This window comes from Podarcis raffonei, chromosome 15 (assembly GCF_027172205.1).
Source record: "Podarcis raffonei isolate rPodRaf1 chromosome 15, rPodRaf1.pri, whole genome shotgun sequence".
In the NCBI taxonomy this organism is placed as follows: Eukaryota; Metazoa; Chordata; class Lepidosauria; order Squamata; family Lacertidae; genus Podarcis; species Podarcis raffonei.
In genome coordinates this window covers 5,678,076-5,692,340 of record NC_070616.1, presented here as the reverse complement: position 1 = coordinate 5,692,340, position 14,265 = coordinate 5,678,076, and the positions used below count along the sequence as shown (strand labels likewise).

General features: G+C 44.8%; 1 protein-coding gene across 5 annotated transcripts in view; it reads left to right on the top strand.

Moving 5' to 3' along the window:
* Positions 1-14,265, top strand: part of BCAS3 (BCAS3 microtubule associated cell migration factor) — a 459,527-nt gene that overhangs the window by 70,568 nt on the left and 374,694 nt on the right. For all 5 annotated transcript variants that reach the window (XM_053366622.1, XM_053366620.1, XM_053366618.1 and 2 more), the window contains exons 11-12: positions 1,381-1,464; positions 9,990-10,160. In XM_053366622.1, coding sequence (XP_053222597.1) covers positions 1,381-1,464; positions 9,990-10,160 — 255 coding nt within the window. The remainder of the gene's footprint in view (positions 1-1,380; positions 1,465-9,989; positions 10,161-14,265) is intronic.

Below are 14,265 nucleotides of genomic sequence, written 5' to 3'. Positions count from 1 at the left end.
GGTGCTTTGTGACCTAAGGAGCTTACAGTCTACATTTCCACGGCGAGGAAGTCAAGCGATGGAAAGATGGGGAGAGAGGGGGAAAGGTAACAGGATGAAGACGCGTCTGCTTTTGTTTCCGTTGGATATGGTGCCAAATGCCTTCTAGGGTTGCTATACATCCAGAATTTCCCAGAAATACTGTAGGACATGCAGTAGGAAGCAGTGTCCGGGTGGAAACCTGCAAAATGCCTGGGAAAATCCAGATGTATGGCAGCCCATGTCGGCAGTGTCGTTTTTGCCAATTTTCCTTAGAAAAAGTTCAAAAATGTCATTTCTTTGCAATTTTGAAGCTCAAGAACTTTGGGTAAAGTTTTAAAAAGCTCACTTTTCACTTTTTGAAATGTGGCAACCCTAGCCTTCACAGAATAAATGCAAGGAGAACATACATGGAAAAACCCACCCATCCCTGGCCTGCCATAAAATAATAGGCATTTTGCTAGTGACAAATAATTATAGAGGCATGTCTGTTCATGGTTGTAAGGAAGCTCCTTATAATTAGGTTATACAAACAGGAGATAAAAGTGGGATCTGCAACAAAATGCTGCAGCGTGGCAGGGTGCTCCTGTTCAGGTTTCCAGCTGCTTCATTCCATTCTCTCCTCCCCCTTTCCATTCTAGCCCTCCTCCAACAATCAGCCATGACTCCATGGCTGCTGTGCACTCTCAGTCCTCATTGGGCTGTTTTAGAAGGATTTATTCCCTCTTCCGCCAATATTTCCTTGGGATTCCTGCTGGTGCTTTCCTCTTGTATGTGGACGGAGCCATGTAAGGACCTGCGCGAGCTCAGTGCAAATGAGTCAATGCTTCAACCCAACTTGCTTTTCCTGCCCAATCCCCTGTTAAATCAAAATATCTTTTTAGCTATATGGTGCTTTTTCACAAGCTTACCCTTTCTAAACCTTAAAAATATCTATATTTCAGAATATGTGGTACCCTTCTGTCCATGGCATGCCAACGGCTTCAAGTTGTCATGGATCTGAGTCTCACTTATAGGCACTCAGTTTATGTTGTGAGAGGGCTGCCAGCTTTGTATCTTTTCCCTCTCACCAATTTCCCCATTCTAAAGTTATTGTGTGTGTGTACACAAAATAGACACACATATAAAAGGCAGAGTACCTGACAGTCTGGGTGGCACCCAAAAGATTATTTTAAAAGGGGGAGAGAGGAGAAAAACGTTAACAGTTTCTTGAGGTTTTGGGGGCTGTTTGTTTTTGTGTGATCTGTATGAAAAGAGGAGTCCAGGGAAGGATCCTACGCCCGCAAGAGGCATCTAAACATGTCAGAATTGACTATGCAGTTGACTAGGAGTGACACTGGCGCTCTCCCTCTTTCTTCTCAGCTGATCCGGTGCCATCAGTCTCGGGGTGGGGCCTGCGGAGACAACATCCAGTCGTACACTGCCACAGTCATCAGTGCAGCCAAAGTGAGTATGTCAGCAGCCACTGGGGTTGGGCTCGTGTCGTCGTTTTTCATTTTAATTGATGGATTTGAAACTTTTTTTTAAAAGCGCAGATCAGGTTTTCAGAATGGTGCATAGGATAAAACAAATATACAAGAGCAACAGTCCACTCCGCCCCAGAAACAGATTCTGAAACTTTTTTTAAAAATACTGAAACTTGCTGTAGCCCAGGAGTGAGGAACATCAGGCCCAGAGGCCAAAGGTGGCCCCCAGGACCTTTCTGTCTGGCCCTTGGATATCTCTCCAGGACATACCCCTCGCTGATCCTTCTTCACATCCTCCTTGAGTGTTTTTGCCTGGCTGGACTGTGTCCTTGAACTCTGATAATAACTTATGTCAAAGGCTTGTTTGGTGGATAACACAAGATCATCCCCTACCTGCCAATCTGGTCACCCATGAAGTTCACTGGGTAAAGCAGCTCTCAGGCTGTTATCACACGGGGTTCTTGTGGGGATGAAATGGGGCGAGGGAGTCGTGTAAGCCACTCTGAGCTCCTTGGAGGAAGGGTGGGATATAGTAATGAACAAGTGTAAATAAAGAAGTGTAAATGTTGACAGAGAATGTAAGAATTTTTACTGTCATAGGGACTAGCAACTTGGTTTAAAGAATACGAAATCCGTCTGCACCGATTGCTGCACCCTAGTGCTGTGAAATATGTGCATTCCTATGTACATTCTGTTTTCACTAACAACAAAAACAAAATTGCAGTGTTGGTCAGCAAATGCTTGGCTCTCGCAGGCTCTACTGATTATAACTTGCCAGCTTCTCACTTTGCGAGAGAAAACATGGTGGTTTTGAAGAAGAGGGATCAGAAAGGGAGTTTTCAATTGGAGAGGCCTGGCTGACCTCAACAAAACAACAACTCCAGAGAAACCCACAAAGGGAGGCAGAGGTCATGCAATTTCCTTAGGAAAAACAAATAAAACCTTAAAAAGGAAAAGAAATGTGTGTCCCATAATGATGACTGCCAATGCCAATGGAGCCACGGATAAATGGGGAGAAAAATCACAGGTTTTGTATTGCTCAGGGCAAATGTCGACCTCCCTTCCTATGAGTTGTGGGTGGGGATATTGTGTTGAACTTGTGCAGTCTGTCAAGTTCTTCACTATTACTGGGAAGGAAAAGCAGTATCCTTTTTCCCTTTCTTAATTTTATCAGCAGCATCACACTGTCATATATACTTGGATATTCTTTAAAACAACAACAAAACTATTCATTTTTAGATTGCCTCTTGCATGTTTAAATAAGGGTGCCTTAGCTGCCATCCAGGGAAGCAGGAACAGATGGATCAGCTGGGTATTAGGAACATAGGAAGCTGCCTTATTCTGAATCACACCATTGGACCATCTAGCACAGCATTGCCCACACTGACTGGCAGCAGCAGCCCTCCAGGGTTTCAGACAAGGGGCATCTCTCAATCCTACCTGCAGATGCTGACGATTGAATCATAGAATCATAGAATCATAGAATCATAGAATCATAGAGTTGGAAGAGACCACAAGGGCCATCGAGTCCAACCCCCTGCCAAGCAGGAAACACCATCAGAGCACTCCTGACATATGGTTGTCAAGCCTCTGCTTAAAGACCTGGGACCTTCTGCATGCAGAACAGATGCTCAACCACTGAGTGTAACTCCCCCCCATTTTGGTAGCCAAGCTTTATTTTCCCATTCCTCTTCCTTTCCTCCATGCCCTATGACAAGAGTATTCATGGGAGGAGAGGATTCAGCTTCTAGGCTGGGAGGCACTCAGAAGCCTCAAAGTGCTTCCAGAGGCTGTTACACTTCCCTCAGTTCCAGTAGAATAGGAATTGTGAAAGCATATTCTCATTTTGTCCCAGTTTCTGGGGAAAGCCAGGAGTAGTTCAAAAGATTCCTCACTACTTCTGACTAGGGATGGAGGAGAAATTCAATTCAGTTCACATTTAAAGGCAAAGTTCACCTAATTCGCACTTACCGAAACCATACACAAAACGAACCACAGCCATCTTTTGAAATTGGCACTTCTGTGAATTTTGCAATGCCATCCCACAGCCAAACAATGTGTCCAAAAATGCAAATACCAGGGTGATATAAAAATGCATACATTAGTGAAATCAGCATACCAAAATGCATTACATTAAGGGAAATTGCTTTGTAGAAATGTGTATATTAGGGAAAATTGCCTACAAAAGTGCTGTTGGGAGAAATTTGCACAAAGGTGTTGATGAATTTTCATGCACACTTTTTTTTTAATGCAAACTGATTTGGAAGTGTGGGAAACTGAACATAATATTTGAAGAAAAAAATGAAAAAATTAAATCTACAGGTTCAGCCACCCCAACTGCCAATTCTGGTGGCTCATGATGGAGGGGAGATTGAAACCAGGAACTTAGTGTTAGCCACCTCTCAAAGCCAGCTCTCATGCCATAATGCCACAACATGGCATCACATTAATGGGAAACCATTTAAAAAATATATAAATAAAATCTGGGGTTTTTTTTAATGCAGACAGTGGTGTTATGTTATCAGCATTTTTAACAGAAGTCCTTTTACGTTTATTTCCGTTGACGACGTGACAGGCTAAAAGAAGGATGTTCTTCTGAATGTCAAACAGCAAATCTACACACCCAGGTTTCCGTGTCACTCAATAACATCTGTAGTCACTTCTCTCTTTGTGTCTTTTAAATCCCAAGCTGGCAGAAAATGATTTGACACTCCCCACCCTCAAACACCCTCCCCCAACAAAAACACCCGGGCATCTGCTTTCTCTCGTTACTTGATAACTCCTTAATGAATACTAACAGCTTATGTGAGAGCCTGGCCATTAGCACTAATGGATCAGGAGGACAGCTGATATGGCATGGGAAAGGTTAAAGATTACCAAAGGGGGGAGAAAATCAGCCGTCCCTGCTAGAGCCTATGCACCACTCCTGCAACAAGTTCAAAATTTCACAATATGTTAAAATATTACAATTCACAAAATACATTGCAATGCAAGTTATCTTTTGCCAACCTGCTGGCCACATAGGAACATAAGAAAAGCCTTTCTGGATCGAGCCAAGGGCCCATCTAATCCACCAACCTGTTCTCATAGTGGCCAAATGATTCCCGTGTGAAGCCCACAAGCGGGATCAAAGTGGGACAATGCCCTCCCTGCTTGTACCCATTTTGTCTGGATCAAATCTTAGCACTTCTGCACTCCGATGCAACCTCACTGAAAGGCTTGCTGTGTGAGCATGTGTGAACAAAAGAAGCACATGCTGGGTCAAGACACTGGCCCATCTAACGCAGCATCCTGTTGTCACAGTGGCTAACCTGATGCCTGTGGGGAGCCTGAAGGCAGCAACAGCAACTCTCCCCGCTTGTGATTCTGAGCAACTGTTTTTCAGAGGCATTCCGCCTCCAGTACTGGAAGTGGAACATAGCCAGTAGGACTAGTAGTCATGGATAGCCTTGTTCTCCATGAGTTTGAGTTATCCTCTTTTGAAGCTATTGCTTCATTTATTTGTTTATTTCAGGATTTCCCAAAGTTGGGTATCCAGCTGTTTTTGGCTACAATTCCCATCATCCCTGACTGCTGGTCTTGCTAGCAAGGGATGATTGGAGTTGTAGTCCAAAAACAGCTTGAGACCCAAGTTTGGGGAACCCTGGTTTATTTATTCATTTATTGAAGTATTTACATACCGTCCACTCACGTACAATGTCAAGGCAGTTGGCAATGTAGGATACTGCAGAAGCAATACCAAATAACTACAGGAATGAATGGCTCATCTAAAAAAGAAAACTGAACAACTGAAGAGGCCTGTGGGCATAGAAAAGTCCTTAGGATACGTCTGAAGGGTAACAGGAAGGATGCCTGCAGAATCTCTGATGGAAGAGTGCTCCGCAGCATGAGATCAGCCACATGAAATGCCTGACTTCTAGTGGAGCCCCGTCAGGCTTCTGTGGCACGAGGGACAACTAGGAGCATTGCACAAGGGCTCCCTGACTAACCCAGGATAGAAGGGCTCAGGGAGTCCTTAAGGTTTGCTGGACTCAAGCTACTCAGGGGTCATATATTTAATCGATTAATCATAGTTCATTTATATACTCAGTTTTCCACAAATACCTTATGCTTAAAGTAGCTCACAGAAAACAGTTAGTTGAAAGATAATAATAGCAGAGCAGCCACAATACAGGCATCCCCCCCCACTTACACACAATCAACTTCTCTCCGTTTCTCATTTTTCCATTTTTAAGTTCTCTACATTCCACATCAGTTTGTGAATTTTTTAAAAAAAATTCTCACGAAAATTCATCAGCTTTTTCATGTGAATTTCTCCTAATATACACATTTTGTATGCAAAATTGCCCAATATTAATATTTCTGCAAAGCAATTTCCACTAATATAATGCATTTCATATGCTATCTTCTTGTTACATGCATTTTTTTTGCATGTGACTTTGCAGAAGAACTGCATTGCAGAATTTGGAGTAGAGCAGGTTTTGAAGGATGCCTTTTTCTGCTTGCATAATGTTTCGGAAGGTGCAAATTTTGTAGGTTCTCCTTTAAACTCACGTTGAATCACCTTTCTCCCCTGTGTGTATAGGGGAGCGTTCAGCTGTGCTTGACACATTCCTGAGCTGTAGTGACCTTGCTTGCCAGATCGGGGCGTCGTTGCTAGTTCTTGAGTCTCCCCTGAGAAGCCACAGTGACCCTGTTTGCCAGATGTGGGAACAGACAGGAGCTCCTGACCAGGCCGCCACCTCCACAAGGGGTAGCCTTTTGTTGCTTCCTCTAGTAATGCCTATTGAAACAAAGCATATGATCCAATGTCACCACGCTCCATATTTCCTTGCCTTTTGCAAACAACACCTTGTGAAACATGATGGCGAATCTCTTTGCATTATGGTGCTATGTCACATGCTTTAAGTTACTAGATGTTACTGGAGGAAGATAAGAAAAGAAGACACAATGCTGCTGTTCTTGGTCCAAAAAGCCTCCTTTTAATTCCAGTCTATGGTTGTACTGAATGCATTTGAAACTTGGGTGGGGGGAAAGGATTGAGTTGTAATGTTCTTGTACGCCCTGCGATGTGCTTGTATGCCTCCAGTAACAAGGCATCTTACGTCTGCATAAATAAATTAAATGAAGCTCTCTCTCTAACCTGCTCTTTGATTATATCATATCTCTCTCTCTATGTAAAATTTACTGTGCGTTTATAATGCAGTTCCTTTCCTGCTGCCTGGAGTATTGCATCTGCTCGTAATTACAGACGTTTGTTTAATCGCTTGTGGATTATAAAACGGTAGTGATTAATGTCTTGTCGAAAACGGTAGTGTATGTGTGTGTAGGAAAGGGATCTCCCCCCCCCTTCCGTAGAAGAACCTTGAAGAATAATGTTGTACAAGTGTTCCTTTTTAGGCCCCTTTTATCAGAGATCAGGGCTGGGGAACCTGTGGCCCTCCAGATTGTGTTGAACTACATATTCCATCATCTCTGAACACTGGCTGTTCCGACTCAAGATGATAGGAGTTGGAGTCCAGCAACATCTGGAGAGCTACAGGTTTCCCGTGTCTCGCCAGAGTGGTGCATGCTCTGATTATCTCCCGCTTGGACTACTGCAATGCACTCTACGTGGGGCTACCTTTGAAGGTGACTCGGAAACTACAACTAATCCAGAATGCGGCAGCTAGACTGGTGACTGGGGGCGGCCGCCGAGACCATATAACACCGGTCTTGAAAGACCTACATTGGCTCCCAGTACGTTTCCGAGCACAATTCAAAGTGTTGGTGCTGACCTTTAAAGCCCTAAACAGCCTCGGTCCAGTATACCTGAAGGAGCGTCTCCACCCCCATCATTCTGCCTGGACGCTGAGGTCCAGCGCCGAGGGCCTTCTGGCGGTTCCCTCATTGCGAGAAGCAAAGCTCCAGGGAACCAGGCAGAGGGCCTTCTCGGTAGTGGCGCCCGCCCTGTGGAACGCCCTTCCAGCAGATGTCAAAGCGATAAACAACTACCTGACATTCAGAAGACATCTTAAGGCAGCCCTGTTCAGGGAAGTTTTTAACGTGTGATATTTTACTGTATTTTTGGTTTTTATGGAAGCCGCCCAGAGTGGCTGGGGAGGCCCAGCCAGATGGGCGGGGTATAAATAATATATGATGATGATGATGATGATGATGATGATGAATTAAATGGTTAAATAAATCTGGGAGCTAAAAGGGTGGAGCCAATAAACTGGTTCTTCTCACTCAGTCCAATGCTTTTATTTATGTACTTACCTTAGAGGGAACGGAGGAAATAATTGGGCACTAGAGGCGAATGGGCAGACTAGGAGTGGGTGGGAGCTCTTATCCTCCAAATGTTTCCAGAAAGCATCTCCCATCATCCCTGGCCATTGGCCATGCTGACTGGGGCTAATGAGAACTCCAACTTCTGGAGGGCCACAGGTTCCCCTGCTCTGTTTGAGATAACAGAGCCCCCTTTATCCTATGGGTTCAGCTTATTATGGGACTGGGTGTTGTGATAATACCCTTCCCTCCAGAGATGGTACTCGTGTCTTAGGCAACAAAGGGCAGCTGAGTGATAGTGTGAAGCCTCAGCAAGAAGATCCTGACTGATGGATCAGGCAAAAGTTCCATCTAGTCCAGCGTCCTGTTCTCACAGTGGCCCACCAGATGCCCCAATGAGAAGCCTACATGTAGCACTTGAGCGCAGCATCGCTCTCCTCTCCTGCGATTCCCAGCAGCTTGTATGAATTCTCAGTCCAGGCCTTGTACAAAAGCAGCTTGGTTCTAACACCATGCTACCAGAGGCTGCGGGGATTTCTAGGGTTGCTACCCTTAGACAGCTGATCGCGTCAATAGGCCTACTGAGGCAGGGCATATTGCATCTGGTTGCTTGGAGTGTATGTGTGTGTTTTCCAAGAAATTGTTGGCATGCCAGTTGTTTAAGGATTTTATTCCTTCCCATTTGTTGGGGGAGCTTTAAAAGGTTGGAGGTGGGGGTGAGGGATAAGACACCAAGACACACAAATGACAGGATATGTCTATTGCTAAAAGACTTTAAAAACCTAAAGACTTTTCCCTTGATGAAGCCTGGCTGGCTCCGACTTTTTCTTCTTTTTTTAAAAAAGTGGTAGCATCTCCATTAGCATTAATAGGGTAAGTACATCAACTGAGGCATCTCAGAGGTTAATCGGGCTTCCTGGCTGGATCGGTGCCGTCGATACACAGTGGCGCCTGGTTCTGTTGGCCCCTTCAGAGGTTTTCCTGACAACACACTAACAGAGTCTTGTGTGTAAGTCATTTCCCCATGAATAATTCAAGCCAAATGCTCGGCTACTAATTGATGAACACTAATGTGTTTTCTAATCACTGCAGTTTGAGTTTTTAGCACTAAACAAAGCAGTTGCAATTGATTTGTGGCTTGTCCTCCAGTCCGTCATGTGAACTGATTCCCCCCTCAATACTCCCCCCTCCCTGCACACCACAACCATTTGGAATTTGAATGAGGAGCTTCATTTTGTCATTTCGCATATGAGTTTTTCCTTTTCTCTGGTCTCATTTCTGCATCTCCCAGAGGCCCTTTAGCTTATAAGAACTTAACATAAGAAGACTGTAAGAGGAGGCTGCAGGATCAGGCCAAAGGCTCTTGGTAGCAGGAACTTAGGAATACACCAATCGAACAGATGTGATATGCTGAGATAGAAGGACATCAGAAGAGCCCTTCTGGATCTAGTCCAGTAGTGTCCTGTTCTCAGCAGTGGCCAATCAGATGCCTAGGGGGGAAGCCCAAATGCAGAACATGAGTGCAGCAGCAGACCTCCCCACTTGTGATTCCCAGCAGCTGGTGTTCAGAGGCCTGCTGCCTGTGACAGTGGACAGAGAACATAGCCATTGTGGCAAGTGTCCATGGGTGTCCATAGCCATTGAGGGAAAGTGTCCTTTCCCTCCATCACAACATCTTGTGAGAGCAAATTCCATATTTCACAGTGGCGCTCCGACTCAGAAGTAAGTCCTATTGAATTCAGTTCTTCCCACTCCCAGGTATGCATTCTGCAGCAGCTACAGCTTCCAGGCTGGCTTTTCAATTACGTTGACGCTGCTGCTTATTTATAATCTGCTCTTGAGTCTCGGTAATAAAATCACAGTAAAATTATACAGCCTATCTTCAAAGGAAAGCCTGTGCAGAGTGTGTTGCAGCAGCCCAGCCAGGGAGGAACTGCAGTAGCTAGGTTCTGTCCCGTCAGGGGAAAAGATGGGGTGTGTGTGTGTGTATATGTGTATATATATATATAAAGAGAGCATGTGCACTAAATAATAGGTTCTGTGAATATGTATACATTTTCTAGCGTTATTATTCCTTCTTACTTTGGTGCAGCTTTTTAAAGGAAATGCAGTGTGTAAAGGGTTTCACCTTCATTGTCAAGTAGCTGTTGCTGTGTAACTTGCTTACAAGAGGCAAAACAAGTGCTGCGGTTAAAATGAGTTTTGCGTTAACCGTTCTTTTTATTTCATTTTAAATAGACCATAAAAACCGGGCTCACCATGGTTGGGAAAGTCGTGACCCAGCTAACAGGCACTCTGCCATCAGGAGCGACAGAAGAAGAAATCTTAGCTCACAGCAATACCCGACGCAGTCCCTTGGTTCCCGGGATCGTCACGGTTATCGATACTGAGACGGTTGGAGAAGGCCAGGTAAGAACATGTTCATATGAGCAAAACAAAATAAAATCATGAGTCTAAAAACTTTCACTGTTGGAACTTTTCCTCTTTAGCATGTGGGTCTGGTGCCTTTTTTGGTGCAGAGGTTCACTGCCCTTCCCAATCTGCCACCTAAAGCAAAGGTGTGGCTAAAGGGCAGGCTGAGGAGCCTCTGGGAGCATCTCCCCTCTGCTCCACCTCCCAGGCTTTCCCAGGGCACAGCCTGAAAACCGCTGCGCACAGAAGACTGGACAAGATGGAGTGGTTGCTATGTGCTCCAGCTGATCACTGCATTCTGCAGGTGATGGCCTCCTGCAAGTACCATCTTACCAGGAGGCCCGTTCTGCACCATATTTGTAGCAGGCCTCTAGCATGGTGGCACCTACTCTTCGGAGTGCTTTCCCGTCTTTCTGGCACCTCCTTGAACACCTTCCCCGTCTAACAATGTGCCTTTTAAGTAGAGAGCTTTCCCAGCCTACCTCTGTGTTGGAATGGTTTTTAGATTTTATTGTTTGTGCGTTTGGTGCCCTGGGCTTCTTTGTAGGAAGGGTGGGATATAAATGTAATAAATCAGTCTTTATCACCAGTAATATGGGGCTGTCACTGAAAAACAGCAGCTGCAAGTTGAGGTTCCTGGAATGCTTAGATAGGTGCACCTTTGTTATGATGCTTGTGATGTCATCAAGTTGCGCTGGTTCCTTCTCACCACATTGTTTACTGCTGCCAGCAGGACAAAGACATAACACTGGCAAGTCATGATGGAGGAACAGTGGAAGACTCGACACGAGATGGCTGTTTGCTGTGGCAACCCTGTGATAACTGTTGTGTTTCGTTCCACCCTGAACCCTCAGCTTATTTGATGATTTTTGTAACAACTGATGCAAAATATAGCTCTGTTTTGTTTTGAGTTCCCCCCTGTTTTCCACCCTACCCGCCTCACCCCCACAGGGGCTAAGACTATTTGTGGGTGGAATGGATTTATTGAACGGGAACTGCTAATTGGGAATGAATGAAAGCCAGCTCTCGTGCAGCTGAAGAGGACTCAGCTAAGTGACATTTTTGACAGTGCCAAGTGTGAAGTGTCACTCCGCATGTTTCTTGTAATTGCCCGACACTGATGTTGATTGGGGGTGACCACTTGTGTGATGTGGGTACGGCTTGATTGCAATGATGAATCCGTAATGGAGTGGGACCACCCCAGGGCCCAAAGCAACTGCTAAGAGAGAGAGAGAGAGGTTGAGATTGTGTTGCTTCTTAGAGGGCCTCATTGGCAGGCTTTAACTATTGCAATACTGAGTAAGAAGAGTCATAAGGAGTAACTTGCCAGTGATCCTGAATGTTTGCACTAATCCCCAACATTTCCCAGTTGATAGTAGGTAAAAAGCACTGTGCTGGCAGTGCTTCCATCAATGGCTATGGTCTCCCTCCATCTTTCGAGACCAGTATGCCTCTGAATACCAGTTGCTGGAAACTGCAGGCCATGAGAGCACTGTTGCACTCAGGCCCTGCTTGTTGACTTCTCATGGGCGTCTGACTGGCTGCATTTAGCTTTTTTCTAGCAAGTATCTATAGATAAAATGCATTGATATTGGAACCATCCAGTGCTGAATGGTGGACAAAAAAAAGTCCTTCACATAGCACATAGTCAAATTATGGGATTTCCTCCCACAAGAGGCACTGATAGTCAACTTGCATAGCTTTAAAAGAGGATTAGGCAAATTCATGGAGGATATACCTATCTATGGCTACCAACCTTGATGGCTGTGTTCTGCCTCCAACTCTTAGACAGCATGCCTCTCAATACCAATTTGTTGGAAGTTGGAGGAGAGAAGAGCACTGTTGCACTCAGGTCCTGTTTGCCGTCTTCCCACTAAGACATTTGGTTGGGCACTGTGAGAGCAGATGGGCAGCTGACCTGATCTTTTTGTGTTCTGTTATTTTGCCAAATATTATTGTCTGAGAACACCCCTCTCCTCCCCACCCACTATTCCTATTCCTATACAATGCCTAGTGGATGCAACATTCTGTTTTTTCTGCATTGGAAAAGAGGAGGTTTTATTTTTATTTCTGGGTGGGGTGAAATATGAACTAGAAAAAGGAAGTTATCCCATCATAAGATAGCAGACTTCACTGTTTGGAATGAGCCTCACTGCCTGTAGCATCTGGAAATAGTATGTGGGGCATGAGCATCTATACCAGTTAACAGCTTCACAGCTTAACTATCTGAAGTTTCTGAACACAGGCAGCTCCAAATACCATGCATTGCAGTAATCTCTCCCAGAAGCTGTCAGGACCTAGGTAGCTGCACCAGATTTATAAATTATTGTTTATAGCATTTATATCTTACTAGTCATGAGCCCCGCATTACTCTCGGAGCAGGAGCAGAAGGAATGGTGGGAACCTGGGTTGGAGGCAGACACTTTGGAATGGAGAAGAACGGTGCCTGCTCTATCCTCTGACCTTCCTGCAGAGCAGAGTGTCTCAGAGGAGGTTGGGAAGGGAGCTATTCATCTGATGGGGGAGCCTGAACAGGAGACTGAGCAGGAGGATGCAGGCTTTGTCACCTGGAACCATGCAATGCCTTCGCAGATGGGGGAGACCCACCCCACCCTGACGAAGTACACGCTTGCAAACATGACATTCCTGCAAGGGAGCATGCTACACCTCGCTTTCAAATGAGGAATGGGAAAACTTGTTGGGATATCTTCATTGCTTCCATCCTGTTCGAACTTCTTGCCCTGCTCCTAAAGTCCCAGATCACGACTGTGCCTGTCGCCAAGCCTGTATCGTAACTTGCCTAAGTAAAGGTCTCTTTCTTCCAAGTAAGAGGCTCTGCCTCTGTATTTTGAGCCAGGACATTGCTCTCCCAACAAGGGTTTCAGGAGGAATATATGGTTTACTGCTTCGGCCTTCAATTTGATTCTCCCAACCGTCCTGTGAATAGGCAGAGGTAGGGACTGACTCAAGGTTACCAAGTGAGCTTCATGGCTGGGTGAGAATTTCAACTTGGGTCTCCTTGGTCTAGGTCAATACTCTAACCCATTTTCCCCCAACCTGGTGCCCACCAGATGCTGTTGGGACTCCAACTTCCATCAGCCTCATGGCCAAGGATGATGGCAATTGTGATCAAGCAACAACGGAAAGGAATGGTGTTGGGGGAGTGCTACTCTACTTAACCACACTGGTGCACAGAACAAATCTGGCTCTCCTGCACTTCAGTTTAAACCATATTGTGTGCGACTCACTATGCCGATAGTCCTTCTCTTTCCCACACCCCCTAATTTTTCTAAAATAACAATTGTTTTTCCAGCTTCAAACGTGTTGCTTGGAGCCTGTTCCTTGAGAAACCGGTTCAAAGAAATACTTTCTTCGTTTGACCTCCAAGGACCTACTTAAATGCAAAATAACACGAAACCCAAAAGGTGGTGGAGGAAACCCCAAATATTTCATTTTAAGTTTTTATAAGGTTCAATTATCTCAGTATAAGGTTGTTGATCCATTCAGAGTTTATTATGCTTTCCTGGAAAATATTTTCTTGGCTTTTCCTTCAGTGCCAGGAGAATGGGCCAGGGGTGGGGTGGGGGAGCGGAGAAGGCAGAAAGAAATTCTACTTCATAAATTTCTCATGAAGCCTTTTTTAATGCAGTCATTATTTCTGACGTTCAGTGTCTGCTCCCAGACTCCTCCAGCAATAGCTTTAGTAATAAAATGATTTATCTTAGGTTTTTAAGTTGCCTTATATATGATTTAGAGGATTTTTGTCTGTAATGAACTTGGCCTCTGATCTTTATAGCAATCGTGAGCCAGCCTGCTTAATGGATTTGGTGAAAAACTTTGGGGGTTTTGTAGTGTGTGAGTGTTGTGTATAGGTGTAAAAAGAAAAGCGCTTGAGTTATTCAACTACATGGTGAAATATAAGTAAGGCATTATTGCTAAGTTGAGGGTTCCGGGTTTTTTGGGTTTTTTGTCTGATGCCCCTGAAGTATCACAGAATAACTACAGGCTCTGTACTTGGACTATTCCAAGCCAGGAATAACATGCCAGCCCTTGTTCTTTTGAGCCTGGGGATCTTGAAACACTGTTGGAATTAACAATTTAG